Raw genomic sequence first — 16,619 nt, forward strand, 5'->3', positions numbered from 1 at the left:
TGCTACCAGGATTCTCCGACCCTCGGGCACAGTGGGAACCCCTTGCGAATTACTATTGGTCTCCATGAACAGACACCAGGTCTAATGGCCACGCCAAAGAGCTTGGAGGCCACTGAAGTCCCTGGGCAGTCGGGATCATTGCTGGGCAGTGCCTCCCTGTGTGCTAGGCACTGCTAGGGTGCCAGATGGCAGGGCTTGAGGGTAGTGAGGCACGAAGGAGGGAACATGAAGGGGGACCCATTGGGAGGATCCCAATACCAGTGAGTTATGGCGGGGGGAGGGAACATGCCTTCAAATAGGGGTGAGGGAGGGGGGGATCTTCAATTTCACTTTGACATCAGGGCGCCCTTTAAAGTCAACACCTGATCTCTGAAAAATTAAGGCTGACTACTAATGTGAATATAGCTGGAAGTGGGGATGCTGAGTATATGCAAAAACACTATTTTGAGGCTGAAAAGATGGGGTTACCTTATATGCTGTGATATATAGTATTGTTGTGGAGAATTTATACAGTATTTAAAGTACAGAGATTGACCAATTGGTCCAACAGGAACATACTATTTTTTATACTCTACATAAGCCTCATCCAACCCTTCTTAGCTCATTGTTCCATTCCTTTCTTCCTTATTGTTTACATAGCCATTCCCCACTCTGCATCTATTCTATTCATCTGGTGGTTGCAAGATTATATATTCTAATCAGTCCTTTGTTTCTCCTGAATTCCATCTTGGATTTATCTTTGATTATCTTAGATTGATGGGCCATAGCTCTGGTCTCCTCTGCAAGTGAAAACACTTCCTCTATATCATCCTCAGTTTTAAGGAGTCTCCCGCATGTTCTATCTTTCTTGAATCTCTCCATTCTGGTTGAGTCCAATTAATAATGGATTGACACTTTTGAGTCCTAAAATAACCAGTCCAAGTGTGTGAAAAGAAGAATCACATTTATGTTCTGAAATAGGAACTCACCCACACAGATGGAGCCTGCCAAAGTGGATTACCTCTCTCTTCCAACCCTGGGTGGTTCCAGCATAGTATGTGCTGCTGGGATGGAGTTCAGTAGAACAGAGAGCACTGATGTGGCCACTACTGTAGCAGAGTGGCAAAAGTAAGTGCCATGTGGCTCCAAAGTCCCGTGAAAACTCCAACCTAATAGGATCTGAAGCTGAACTGTCTGTATTGCATCCAACGTTGATCTGAAATGAAACAGAAATAAGCAGCGTTATCGGAAATAGTTTTAAATTTACATTTTTGTTCACAGGGGAGGCGATGGCCTAGTGGTATTATCACTAGATTATTAATCTAGAAATTCAGCTATTGTTCTGGGGACCCAGATTCAAATCCTACTATAACAAATGGTGGAATTTGAATTCAATAAAAAATATCTGGAATTAAGAATCTACTGATGACCATGAAATCATTGTTAATTGTCAGAAAAATCCATCTGGTTCACTAATGTCCCTTTAGGGAAGGAAATCTGCCATCCTTGCCTACATGTGACTCCAGAGCCACAGCAATGTGGTTGACTCTCAACTCTCTCTGAACAAGGGCAACTATGGATGGGCAATAAATGCTGGTCAGCCAGTGACGCCCATGTCCCATGAATGAATCTCTGGAATTCTCTGCCCGTTGAAGTGGTGGAGGCTGCCTCGCTCAATATTTTTAAGACGCGGGTTGATGGGTTTTTGATAAGAGAGGGGATTAAGGGTTATGGGGAGAAAGCGAGAAAGTGGAACTGAGCAGCGACAGATCAGCCATGATCTTATTGAATGGCGGGGCAGGCTCGAAGGGCTAGATGGCCTACTCCTGCTCCTATTTCTTATGTTCTTATGAATTAAAAAAAAGAAAGATCTTGCATTACACTGTAGTTGTATGGTGAGCCTTGAACAATTACTCTCAAACTTTTTTCAATTGGAGTTCAAAAAGGTTTTGCTCAACAAATACAAATTGAAATTTCAAATTTTAATTGAAATTGCCCCAGCTTTTATTATTAAATCTCTCCCACCTGTGTTGTTGCCAGGCTAAAATATACATGCATACATACATATGTAGTATTCATTACTGTTTATATCTAATGTTATAAATGTATCAGTTTAAACCCACAAATTGGTAATAATAGCAGAATGATGCTTTATTTGTTTGTTTTTTTTTATAACAGGTATTAACTATCCTGTTTTAAATGGATTAATGCTTCTGTTACATCTTTGGGTTGATTCATTTCACTCCAGATTTTTTTGGGCTTTGTTCCTGGTTGCTCTGAAAAGCAGATCCTTTTATTCTCTATGTCTTCAAGCGTGTTTCATTTGCACTGGTAAAATAGAGAAAGTATGACGGTGCGTCCTGGATAATGAACAGAAATCCTGTTTTAGATTACTACCAGTCCTAATATGTTCCTTCTTGGGATTAGGTATGTTGTGCTATGCGAATTCTGCATGAGGCAAGTGAAGCCTTAGGGTGTTTGTAAATTGGAAACGTCTCCAGCATGACACCTAGGAGCTTGATTTAAATAACGTGCTGCGTGTTCGTAAAAATGGGCTTTGCACCGCTAAATTTCAAAGCCATGATTTCACCCTGTGCTGTCGTATCCTGAAAGCTGTGATGTGGGGAAAAAGGGGGTGAATTTAATAGCCCGAGGCAGAGGTTAATATATTAAACTGTCGTTACCTCAAATTGAACAATGGTATTCTCATTAACATCTAGATCACGTGTAGTGATGGAATGCTCCCCAACTACATTCGACACGAACACTATGGCAGAATTTTCCTCCCTGGACAATGGGAAAACAAAGCCGAAATATTAAAGCTGCACACTAACAAATAAATCAAATGACTGAATCTATACAGAAAGGATACAGCCACTGTGACACTGCTAATTGAGAGTAAACAATATTGTGCAAAACTAGGAGCAATGATCTAATAATCCTGCTTAGCACTTAAAAAAAACTTTTTTATGTGGAATTGAAAGGAAGACTCCTTCTCCTGCTGGTTTCATCACAATAAAAAGATAATTACAACTTTCCTTTCAAGAGTTCCCTTTAAAGACTATTGAAGGAGGCGGGGGCAGGAATGTGGGGTTAAGGTCAATCAGTTATGACAATATTGTGCCTTTAAGAAATGTATTTTAGTCAAGCTTCTGTGCTGAATATTTACTAGTCCCTTCTATTTTAACGGAGACATTTTTGTCTGGATCCAGCAGCACTGTATTGTCACTGATGCAGTATCTGTTTTGATCTGAATTAACACAGGGTCTATTGTTTTGTGTTTTCCCCTGGGATTGCAGAGTAGGGCTTGATTATGTTGATTGATAGGTGAGGTCATATGACTGGTTCAGCTAGGGTTTCACAGAGAACTCAAAGCAGGTTGCTGTCTCTGTACCTCTTGCTTTGTCTGTAATAGAGACTGGAATCTAACAAAAATAAGCCCTTTTTGCTAGAATTGTACTGTTTGGGGGTGAAGTTTTCTCTGGAAGTTGCTGCATGAGAATTAGAAGACAGATGTCTGTTTGGGTCACTCTCCAGAAGTGTCAAAACGCTGGAAATCTGGTACCTATGAAGCATCTTTGGTTTCTGTGCCATCTGGTTCTAAAGGAAGGATGTCTATGGGGGATATTGATGGAGATAGCTAGCTGCTAAAAATTGTATTTTGTCATGTTTAAGCATCTTAATTTGCAAAAACTCTGTTCACTCTTTTTGTTATATTCTGTACTCTTAAATAAGATTTGTTTTGATAAAAGCTTCCAAGTGAGTTACTTGAATCATACCTACAGTGAAACAACTTATTACCAAATCAAATGTAAAGTTAGGGTTTAGGCTAACTTCATAAAATACCTTGGAGTTTCTGACAGTTCAGCCACGATCTTATTGATGGGTGGAGCAGGCTCGAAGGGATAAGTGCCCTGCTCCTGCTCCTAATTCAAATGATCAAATGTACGTTCACACCACTGGTTTAACTGCTAAGTGCTTGAGAAAACTCAGTATATTCTGTGGCCAGTTGCTAAAATATTTTGTAAAGGGAGCCAGACACAAATTACTTATTAAAAGAACTTGGTGTACCAAGGTATCAACTATGATGTGATAGTTCACTAGTGTTCCTATTACTGAGAGAACCAACATACAATAGATCATTTAGTAACTGGATATAATTTGCTGAAGAATTACTTTTTGTTAAGGATGTTATGCTGAACAACAATTCTGGAATAGTCACATTAAATAAATCAACCTTAATCATCAACAATAACAACTTGTTATTATATATTGTCATTAACAGATGGTAACATCTCCTGGCACTTCACAGGAATGTAATCTGACAAAATTTGACAGTGAGCCATTTAAGGAGATATTAAGGTAGATGACCAAAAGTTTGGTAAAAGAGGTAATTTTAAAAAGTGCCTTAAAAGAGGAAAGAGATTGGAGAGACAGAGAGGTTTAGGAAAGACTTTCCAGTGTTTAGGATCTGGCTGTCAAGTTGTTAAACCTTTTCATTATTGTACATAGTTACAGACCAATATCCTCATCAACAGGAAAAGATTTCTTCTTACGTGGCTGCTTTTGATACATAGGGACAATAGAGGCCAATATTGCCACCGGGATAGAATAACCAGTTGTCTTCTTTGGGCCCAAAGTCAAATGTTTCCAACAAAACGCCAGGATTTTTCTGATTGTTCCCATCAATAATGAGGTCATCAATGATCCAGATTTCTTCCTTTTTCCCTTTGTTATTGAACGGAAAATCAGAATTAATTTGGCTTCAGTTTCTCAGCAGTCAAACAAACTGTTTATTGTGCAACATAATTCCAAATCCAACTTTCATTCTGCACAAATTTGCAGTTGTGTATTGGAGCATAACTATCTCTATTTCTACTCATCATCTTGTGTGAATCTATATTTCCATAAAAATAAGACCATTTCATTCAGCACTTTTTTAAAGATTCTTAAAAGCTGATACAAAATCTGGATTTAATTCCAATCTAACATTGCACAGTTTATCACAGAATAACCATTAGAATCAAAGGATAAAGCTAAAAAAGATGAAATAGTACAAATTGGTGTTGCTTTAAATAATCTTTAAATAATCTTATTTATTTTTAATCAGTGGTCAAAATGAAAGATATTACACAAGATCAAGGAACAATATTGAGCTTTATCATTTTCAATGTCAGTTGAAGAATCTAGAAATCAGACTGTCGTGTTTAAAAATAAATTTAATATTATTTACTGAATTGAGGAGGTGGCTCATTTGCTTCCTAGCACTACAAGGAATGAGGGGCTGACTGGTTAGAAGGTTACACTGCTGCTAATACTACCATTAGTTGCTTTCTGTCTCTGAAGGTGTCAATATAGGGTTATGTTATAATGTGCCTATTTAGTACAGGATAGAGTCAATTTTATGCATGACTAAATGCAGAGCTGAGTTGAGTCTGACTTGCAGTGTCTTCATGTTCTTTAGTGAACAATTACACAGTTTCAACAAACAATTCTGTACAATGTGAATTTCTGATTTCAGTCGGGTCACTGGTATGATTAATGGAAATGTCACAGGGTGGCTTTCGGAGGTTGGCACTGACAATAGTGAGACAGAATCAAGTGAGCTTTGCTCTGCATTTGTCTGTTCTGTTTGCCGACCGCAGATCATTTATTGTTGGCAATGAGGATAAGATGTATTAAAAGCTCCATTAATAGAATAAGATTGTCTGTAATCCTTCAATGTGTTCAACATCAAACATAAAACATTACACAGTATAGTACAACAGAATATCAAATGGTGTATGCATTTATATTTGAAATCAAACAGCGATTCTATAAACTTTGAAAATTTGATTGAATTAATTTATATTAAAAATGCAAATGAAATTCTCCAAAGGACTCCAAAAGCTATTTAACAATAGCATTAGTTTAAACATAATTTCAGCTTGTTACCTTCATTGTGGGGTTGCCAGAGGCGGAATCGAGTTGCATTGGTCTGGGCTGTGTGTGGTAAGGGGACATTAATAAAGAGGACTTCTGTTGTCTGAGGGAAGTAGAATTCATCCATCAAATGCCAAGTAATGCCACCATTGATAGAATACTGTAGGAGAACAGAATGTGACCGATCAGGGGCACCTGAATCAAAACACAGGATTAGGAACAATAACATTGTCATCAAATTATTTCAGTCAAAGGCTGATCTGATAATGAGATAATCATTATTGATTATCTCATGCAAAATGAGATGTATGCAAAATATCATAAAACTAAAATAATTTCATTTTTAAAAAAAGTTGTGCTTAATCTTAGTTTGACACCTTAAAATGTCAGTCATTCTCCTATTGAGAAGACCCATAAGAGCGGAGGAAGTTTGTCACATGTAATTAGCAAATGCAGGAGACTGGCTTTTGACACAGTAACCAACCTGACCACTTCACTCCTTCAATCATAAAATTTGCATGACTCTCGGTTATAAACTCAAGTAGCCTAATGAGGAGGGCATATTCCATGTCTTCATACAAATTCTAGAATCCTACCTCTTTGCAATGTCAAGAAAATGGTTTCAGAGACCTTGATGCACATATCACATGTCAATATCAACTCAATCAGGTGGAATAAGCTTCTCATATATCACGCCTGGGTGGAATAAACAGGATATAAAGTGACAGTTCTTGCCGACTCACTCTACCTATTAGAGGTGTTACACCAGGCCAATAATTCTAAGACCTGGACAGTCACATCTCCAAGTTCCTCCAAGTTAGGGTTGTGCAATTTTCAATGTAGTGCTTTTCTGTACTAGTCTGTATGGCAAAGGAGAAAGTTTGAGCCAAAGATAAGCACTGTCCCATAAGAAAAATCATCTGTGAGTGTTGCAGGAGGAAGAGAAATCAAGAGAGGGCTAAAATACAATAAAATAGGAGCAAACGAATGATTACATTTAGATTATTAAATGCAACTACAACTGTTGGAAATGCATTAAATGTTTCAGATTGCAAATAGAATTGAACGTTCCATGAGGAAATAGAAACAGACAGGATATTTCTCCACTTACGGATTCAGCATCTAGAAATCACACGAACTCTTTAATTTATATAAAAGAATTTCTGTTTGATCTTCATTTATATATAAACACAGAACAACAACAATCCACCATTGATGAGGCTGGCTAAAACCCAAGATGACACATGTAATTAAAATTGGTGAGCCACATTCTGACTGTGCTAATCCAAATTCTACAGAAATATTACATTCATTGGTGGTAGTGCTTTGGAATAATTGTGTGCAATCTGTGAGGTAGAATTCTTTCTAACCAGAGGCCAAAAAATCCACTAATTAACTTGTTGTCAAACATGCATTCAAGACGAATGCTTCCTTTTCTCTTAAGGACTAATAATATGAACAGTGACCGTGTGTTATCATAAAGAAATCCGCTCAGGAGTTCAAATGCTGAATTTTTTATCAGCTGAAATGATCCTTCTGTCATTTTAACTTGCTTGTCACTAGAACTGTTTCAATATTTACAGATTTTCCTGGATGCTCTCAGATGTCTCCTGCTATTACTGCAGAGGATGCTGTTGGGCATTTTCTTTTATTCATAGCCACATGTGCTCAGTACTCTCATGGAAGCTCTAACTTTCTCTCCTCACCCTTTCTGAGGTTACCTTTCACTCTGTCTTAGTGAACAGTCATAGGAAGCTGCTATCAATGCTTTGATCAAGTCACTAGGATATACAGGGAAGCAGCCTGGGGGGAGCCATCATCAAATGTTATCCTCTGCCTCAACGTCCCTATGAGGCAACATCTAATTCTTGCTCAATGCCTCTCTGTCAGCCCCAACTCAGAAACTCATCTCATCGGATGAGAGGTCAGGAATGCAAAATTACATCCTACCTTTCTGATATCATAAGAACATAATAAGAACGTAAGAACATAAGAACATAATCACATAAGGACGGGCTCCCTGTGTCACTGCATCACAGAATGGATATTGTGGCCTGGGAGAAGGGGGAGGGGAATTCAGCTGGTGTTGCTATTCGGATTCATCCATGATACTATGCATGGGGCCTCTGGGCACGTCTGCAATGCCCTGCACAATTGATTAGCATAAGGTTGTATTAGGCTCCATGTGAAAGACAGGGAGTTAAGTGAGGTACAAGAATGCACCTCAGTGCCACATTAGCCTTGCAAACAGCCAATGGCTTCAGAACAGGACAGAAATTGCTGTGGAAATAGTCTTTAGAGTGGAATCTTTCAACTTTTCTTTGAGTCACAACAACAACCAAAATCCATTGAAAGCATAAATCTGTCTTTCCCTTTCAGGTGTTCACTGATCCACTGTACAAATCCCACATTTACTGCTCCATTTCATGCATTTATTATACACGTTTGCCATTGTTCTTGTTTGTTTCTCGGCGACATAAATAATAAACGTTCCAATCAACATGCACTGCGACCTAGATTTTGACAGAGTCATGGAGACTCCCAAAACCTTTAAAAGTGGTAGGCGGGATCTGAATCCAGTGCCTCCCACCAAGGCGGAGGTTGGGGATATGACTCGCACATGTGGGAAACCTGAACTCAGCAGGACCATTTGAACCTAGTGCTGAATTCAAACAGGCCTCATTTTTGCAGGAACAAGGAAGGGTTTTATCTCGCAGCGTATGAATTATAGATTTTTAAAGTAGATGTAAATGCTCATGAAGGGTGGGTAATGCCTGTAGAACTGTGATGCTGTGAAGTTATTTAAGTATTAAATAGCTTGCTATTTAAAAATTGAAAAAAAACTATTCATTCATTATTGTCACTTACATTATTGTCAGCTTACATTAACAGTGCAATGAAATTACTGTGAAAATCCCCTATTCGCCACACTCTGGGTGCCTGTTCACATACACTGAGGGAGAATTTAGCATGGCCAATGCACCTAACCGTTGTGGAAGGAAATTGAGAGCACCCAGAAGAAATCCACGCATACACAGGAGAACGTGCATCTCCACACAGACAGCGATCCCAGCTGGAAATAGAACCCGGATCCCTGACTCTAAGAGGCAGCAGTGCTACATTGTGCTACTGTGCCACCCATGTGCTCAAATTGCCTGCACGTTGAAAAAGTATGTGCTTGATATTTTAATAACTGTTGACATAGGTTAATGTGCCATTAAAATAGCATTGTTACTGTTTGACCACTTTCCACAACCTATTATTACTGCATTGGGGTGGGGGTGGTGGGTGGGAGGCAGCTCAAAGGATGTTACTAACTTTATGAATACAAATCATTGTTTTTATAAGGGATTAACTAATTGAGAAGATTTAAATCTATTAAATCGGCTTTCATGAATGTGAGTGTTTTTAGATAGTGAAGTCTGTAATGGATACTTAGAACATTATTTTATTTAATCTCAGCAAGGTCAACTCATGGTGGATATTGGGTGAGGTGGTATTAAAGATGTATGGGCAAAGGGGAGCAATGAGTTAGCATCAAGTTGGCATGGGGCTTTGAAGCCATGGGATGTGGGGATCATGACTTGGCACTGTTTGAATAGGGGCTATAACGGGCTATGGGGGTGGATGGGGGGAATGGATTGGCATAAATTGGCATGTATGAGCAAGGGGAGTGGGCGGGAGATGAGGTCTAAAGATGTTAAGTGTGTGAGACAACAACTGGGACATCCCAGAGAACCAAGGTGGACCTTTCAACCAGCCCATTTTGCACTTGGCAGCCCTTTGGCCATACCATTTCTGCATCCAGGAGCGGCAGACCTTATTCTTGCACCTGTTCCATCCTCAGAACAAAGATCTCATCATTCGGGGCACTTTTTTTTTCCTGAGACAGGCATAACGAGCAGGAGGATGTCCCGGATCAGCATACTTGTTTTGGGGGTAAAAATCCAGGGTTCTATGTGGAATCATTGGCTGGGGAAAATAAAATAAACACACCTTTTGCTATGAATTTGAATGAGAACTGAATGTACAAAGTGTTTGTACACTCCAGATCCCTGGAAACCAGCATCCTCAGTCCCTCCTGCAAGAAACAAAAAGGTAAGTGAGTGGGTTGAACCAATGAGATTGTACATAGTATATAGAGCATACAAGATGTTCATGACATTCTAACAATGTGCAATTTCATTTAAGAATATGTCATTATTTTCATAAAAAGGACAAGTAATTGGACATGAACAAACTATCTCAATAAACTCCACTACACTGAAGGAACCAGACTGTCAGCTGTGTCCAGTAAAACACAGCTCAGTGTGTCAAGAGTATTAACACAATGCATCTGCTCTGTATTAATTAAACAAACAAAAAGAAAGTAATTTTATTACCTTTTAAGTATAATTCTTGGCAGTAATGTTACTGCAACCCACAGAGGATTATGCTTCATTTTCATCATGTTATTGCCTTCCACTTATGGTGAAAAGGACCATGATAAATTAGGTGTTATTTATAGTAAAATCATAGGCACTATTGTTGAGAGCATTAAGGCAGTTAAATTGTTTTGTTTCGGACAGAAGTCTTTAAAAGAGTGACTGTGTTTTATGCCTTTTGGGGCAGATACGTGACATGGATTAATACAGAAATGTACCATTGTTGGGATCTACCAGAAGTATACCATACTAATGCACACAATGGCTTTTTGTACTGGTAAAGAGCAAAAGTTGCAAATGGAAAATAAGCTTTTGGGACAGTTTTTTTTAACAAGAGGAAATTCAGCAGAAACAGCTGATAAAATAACAGCTTATATTTATATTGAAGTGGGAGCTGACATTACAGACTAGTCGGCATCATGAGAGTACTGGAGTCCATGTATAAAATTCAGTTTTCTTTTCTGGGTGACTTTGGCTTGTTTGTGAAAATTATACTGAAATTTGGACCTGTTAGGGTCTCTTTGGATGAAGTTAACAGGTCTGAGAGTATGGCATTGTACTAACAAAAGCTTCTTTGTCATAAGGTGAAGTACAGTGCAGATTTAGACAGCTGTCTGGTAAACACTGCCGCAAGGCAGCATGCTGATGAACAGAAATAAATCCAGTTGGGTTCAATTCAGTTCAGAATGTATTAACTCTACAGAGCTGCACAAGATATACATTTATTTAAAATTATGCAATACATTGACAGGCAAATCTTGTTTCTTCATGTTTAAGGAGGACAACTTCCTTTTGATGTTTCCACCAGTACAACTTCCAGCTGTTTTGAGACACATTAATAGGCTGGGTTTTGTGATGATAATGATAGTGAAACTGTCAGTGCTCACTGTCATTACTCTGTCGAAAACTGACAACAATTTCTGGAATCTGCACATGCGCAGAATAACGTAGAAATCCCGAAATTGCTGTCAGTGATTCCATGCTTTTCTATAGGATGAGCTGTCGAGGTTGTCCCCAGGTTGCAATTAATGAGATATCTATCCATTAATCGATGGAGAAAATTCACTCTTAGCTGTCTGGCTGTACAAACCCTTGAAAAATATATACATTGTGAATGAGATGTAACTGGATTCTTAACAGCTTGCTCACTTCATAATTGCTGCTGAACACATTCACTGGTCCTGAAAGGCTAATTTCATAAATGTGGAGTATCAAATTTCTTTAGAACAATAAAAAATTTCCATGTCTTTTTTAAATAAATATATCTTTAAAGTTTATTTTTATTTTAAGTTTCATATTAATCCAGTCAAAATCATTCATTTTGCCATGTGAAAATTTAAATTACAGGTGAAGGGATTCATTACTTTTAACTTCCTACCAACTGTCCTGGCTTAAGACAATTTAACCTGTGATTATCCCTCTCTCCAGTCACACTGTTTGTACTTGTAAAGACCTGATTATCTGTAAAGACTCGCATTCCAACCATTCTTCGCATTCTAATCTGTAATTATCTTGCAATTCTGTCTTTGCCTATATATGTCGTGTTTGTGACCCTACTTCCACTCACCTGATGAAGGAGCAGCCACCAAAAGCTCATGATTTAAAATAAACATGTTGGGCTTTAACCTGGTGTTGTGAGACTTCATGCTGCCCACCTTGGCATCTCTACATTTTAACTTCCTGGTTCATGACAGAACAAAGTACAAAGAAAAGTACAACACAGGAACAGGCCCTTCGGCCTTCCAGACCCGTGCCGATCATGATGCCCTAACTAAATTTTAAAAAATCTTCTGCCCTTACTCGGCCCGTATCCCTCTATTCCTTCCCTATTCATGTAGCCATCCAGATGCCTCTTAATGTAGCTGCTTCCACCACCTCCTCTGTACGTTACAGGAACCCACCACTCTCTACGTGAAAAACTTCTCCAGCACATCTCCCTTAAACTTGCCCCCTCACCTTGAACCTGCATTCCCTTGTAATTGACACTTCAGCAAGATCACCCAGAGGCAGGAAGATGTTGGGCACCAACATCCCAATCTCTGATTCTGTTCCTGGTCCTGACTTTAAATCTGTTTCCATGGACCCGGGAAGAGAGAGACTGAGGACAGGCAGCAGGAAGTTCTCCACTCTGTCACCACCCTATTACCTACACCCATCTGTCCAGCTAGATTCACTGCATTAGGCAGTTCAGATTTGGAGTTGACACCGGATGAGACTCAACTAAGACAAAGAAGTGGGAGGATAAGCTAACGGGTTCTTAAGAGGGGCGATGTGAATGCAAAATGGAAATAGAAATACAGCAGTCTTAGCTCTCCCTAGCATCATGCTGTGCAAAATCCAGCACCCCAATAGTAGGAGGGGCTTGATGTGCTGTGATTTAAGTGGTATCTGGCAACAAGATGCAAAGAAATAATTCTGGGTCAAACTTATCACTACAGGTTAAAAGATTGACACTACTGTACTGGCAGAATGCACACTGGCCAAGATCACAATACTGCGCTCCTAGCAAGGAGCGTTACTTGCATATCACAAAATCATGACTATGATCTCCAGAAAGCTCTACACAAGGTCTCACCGTTAACACACATTGGCAATTGGGCCTGTTGTTTAAACAAATGTAATCACTGTGAATGCATCAATAACAAATTCCTAACCCCTTTAAAGACCAGTGCTGTTCCAGATTTGATGATTTCCCCATCCAGGTTCCCTCGCTCTGCTCCAAGAACTTCAGGCCAAAGGTCAGAGTGTGGTTTTTCATTGAAGTCATCTTTGAGAATTGACGGCAATGGATGAAAGGGCACACAGTTACGACCTCCAAAACCATTGTCACACCTGAAAGTGAAAGGAAAGACCCATCAGTAAATGCAGTGAAATGCTGAGAGCTTGAGGTGCAGCAAGCAATCCAAAGTGGAAACAAATCAATGTAGCAAATATAACAGCTAAATATGTCATTTATTTGATGTACAATGTGGAAAATTATTTGAGTCATGTATTAACACCCCAAAAATCAAGAATATTCTCTGGTAATCCAGTTTTTTACCCAGACTAAATGATGCTGTCAACAAACAGAAACTGTTTTCCCCAACACACCATTAAATGATGAATAATTTAGATCAAACAGATCTCCAGAACAACTGGAATCCTAATTGCAGCAAGCAAATAAGTATCAGCTCCTGTTGCGTGACATTGCACTTTTCACGTGATCTACAGATTTTCAAAATGTAAGCCTGAAACCACCAAGCAGGTCACAGCTGGAATATTCGTTTGAGTGGCTTACTTCCGATTTCCCAAAGCTTCTCTACTATCAATGAGGCACAAATCAAGAGCGCGGATGAAAACTTTCCACTTGTCTGGATGAATGTAGCTCCAACAAAATGCAGGAAGTTCGACAGCATCCAGGACAAAGCCATCCTGACTTGATTGGCGCTCCATCCTTCACCTTAAACATTCACCACTTCCCCTACTGCAGCACCATGCACTAGCCACAGGACGTACTGCAGCAATCTGCCAAGGTTTCTTTGACAGCACCTCCCTAACCTGCAACCTCCACCACCTTGAAGGACAAGGGCAGCAGATATGTGGGAACACCATCCCAACTCAGACATGTGCTACTACTCCATCATTACCATTGGGTCAAAATCCTGAAATTCTCAATGTAACAGCACTGAGAGACCTTTCAGCACATGGACAGCAGTGGGTCAAGAAGAAAGCTCATTACGTCATCATTGCCATCTCAAGGGCAACACTCTGAGAATGCCCATTCCCCAAGAATTAATTCTCCTTTAAAATTGATTTATCTTGTCCAGTCCTGTTCTTTACAACCTTGTGCTGACCAGCACTATAATGCTTAGTCCTTCACTTAGAGCTGTATAACTTATAAACAGGTCATTGTGTTCATCAAGCCTGCGTCACTGTTTTTCTGCCATGAGCCAATTTTTATACTTCTACACTTGTGCACGGTCACTCTGCTCACAGAGTAACAGATTAAATAAAATCTTACTTCATAGAAAAAGCCCAGTAGGTCCGGTTTGCCTGTGCTACATCATTGAAAGAGCTACCAATTAGTCCCACTCCCCTGTTTTTTCCACACAAACAACCTCTTGCATTTATATCACATCTTTACAGTAGCAAAATATCCCAAAGGTCATATCCAATTCTGTTTTGATAGTTACTATCAAATCTATTTTCAACACTTGTTCGGACAGTGCATTACATGCCACAATTCTTTAATATTTCTCTTTTCAAGCAGCATTGCAAGCGTAGGGAGCCAGCTTTAGAATGACCTCAAGGCCATCCCGTGCTCTATTACTCAGGCCCTTTAATTTTTAAATCTTCCATGGCAGTCCTAGTATCCGGAATGGTGTTTCAAGTGTCCTGCACTCCTCAGACTTAAACTATAGGGGATGTGTTGAATTAAATATGCCTATCATTTGAATGCCATTGAAGTACAGCCATCCATATTTGGGCAGACTCCTATCCTGCTCCTACATCACTTCCATCAGGATATCATGCCATGAGGTGGTGGAGTAGTGGCTCCTGAGGATTATTGATTGCCTAACTCCAGTCTAAAATCATGTTAAGAAATTCAATATTCAGTCAGACTGATGTCCCACAGTCTTACTCAATACAACAATTACGAAGTTGTGAGGGGGGAGTTAAACTATATCTGGCCCCTGAAATTCCATACAATGTGTTGATTTGGATTCACAGAGTGTGAGGGAAACAGAGACTGGTGTTAAGGGTGTGCCTCCTCCTTAGTGGAGACTGAAAAGAATGCTGCACTGGTTTCAATTCAAAACTCAAGGGTTATCACCTGCAAATAAAGCTGCATCACATGTACTTGCAAACTGTGAGGTCAGTCTCTGAGGATATGCAGCAACTCACAGCTCTTATCTGCAGCCACATAGGGAAGTTTATTTCCATGCTGTAAACATTAATTCAAGAGTATTGCAGTTCCACTGGAAACTGAAGAAAGCCCCAAACTAAAAGTAACTGGAGACCAATTGATATCCCCTCCCCATAGAAGCACAGGCTACTACACTGGTGGCAGTGGGTGACTGATTAGCCAGTAGATTCACTTTCTATCTCCTGGGACATCTCATTATCATTGGACACACCCCTCCCAGCACTCGATACAAGATCCAGTGGAAAGGCAATGGCTGGAGTAGACCTGCCTGAGGCTGCCATATCCCAGCGTAGTAAAACAAGGCAGGGTCTCTGGCTTTTTCCCCTCCCACAGACCAGGGGAAGCAATGGCCTAGTGGTATTATTGTTGGATTATTAATTCAGAAATTCTGGGGACCAGGGTTCAAATCCCACCATGGCAGATGGTGGAATTTAAATTCAATAAAATTAGCTGGAATCAAGAATCCACTGATGACTATGAAATGACATGGTCGATTGTCAGAAAAACCTATCTGGTTCATTAAATGCCCTTTAGGGAAGGAAATCTGCTGTCTCATCTGGTCTGGCCTCCATGTGACCCCAGAGACACCGCAATGTGGTTGACTCTCAGCTGCCCTCAAACGGCCTAGCAAGCCACTCAGTTGTACGGCTGCGTTTCAAGAAAGCAGCTCATCACCATCTTCGCAAGGGCAACTAGAGATGGGTAATAAATGCTGGCCAGCTAGTGACACCATGTCCTACAAATGAATAAAAAAAAATTACAAGGTAAAATCAATCTACCCCGGTCATGTTTCAGAGATAACATATAATTATACAGAAGACAGTGAGAGTAAACTATAAAATCGGACAAGTCCATTTAAGGGAGTGTCTGATACCCATAAACCTAAAAAGATAACTTCCGCGGACCAGAATTTGTAACAATCATTCATTACTTGGTAAATACACTTCAAAAATATTCAAAGCACAGAACTGTATGTAAAAAAAAACTTCAGTCTTATTCAATAGAGATGGATAATATTGTACACAGTTGTAAAGCATCAGTCAGATTGAGCAGTTCAAACAACATTATAAACCATACCAGCTAAAACCCAAACAACTGAGCTAGAATGTTGCTGAAAATTATTGCCTGTATATTACCTCTACTATGTTCAGCTTTCATACAATCCTTTGTGTGCATTTTCTATTCCCCAAACACGAACTTACTTCTCATTTCCTCTCTGTATCAGCAGGAGTGACCCTTACATTTGTGTTCATCAAGATGAAAGATGCCAGCCATTGTCTCACACAGTGTAAGGTACAGAGTAAGATATATGCAGAGTATAGCTTCTATTGCTCTTCCCTGGTACCACATTCTCATTCCAACACCATCTCCCGCAGAATCATACATTT

General features: G+C 39.6%; 1 protein-coding gene across 2 annotated transcripts in view; it reads right to left on the reverse strand.

Moving 5' to 3' along the window:
* reln (reelin) overlaps window positions 1–16,619 on the reverse strand; it is a 318,770-nt gene that overhangs the window by 64,140 nt on the left and 238,011 nt on the right. For both annotated transcript variants that reach the window (XM_080207461.1, XM_080207462.1), the window contains 6 exons: window positions 12,980–13,157; window positions 9,898–9,982; window positions 5,914–6,096; window positions 4,536–4,707; window positions 2,664–2,766; window positions 969–1,195 (listed from right to left, as the gene is read on the reverse strand). In XM_080207461.1, the coding sequence (XP_080063587.1) occupies window positions 969–1,195; window positions 2,664–2,766; window positions 4,536–4,707; window positions 5,914–6,096; window positions 9,898–9,982; window positions 12,980–13,157 (948 nt within the window). The remainder of the gene's footprint in view (window positions 1–968; window positions 1,196–2,663; window positions 2,767–4,535; window positions 4,708–5,913; window positions 6,097–9,897; window positions 9,983–12,979; window positions 13,158–16,619) is intronic.

The sequence above is a fragment of the Carcharhinus amblyrhynchos genome, chromosome 19, assembly GCF_965287045.1.
Source record: "Carcharhinus amblyrhynchos chromosome 19, sCarAmb.v2.hapA, whole genome shotgun sequence".
Classification (NCBI taxonomy): domain Eukaryota; kingdom Metazoa; phylum Chordata; class Chondrichthyes; order Carcharhiniformes; family Carcharhinidae; genus Carcharhinus; species Carcharhinus amblyrhynchos.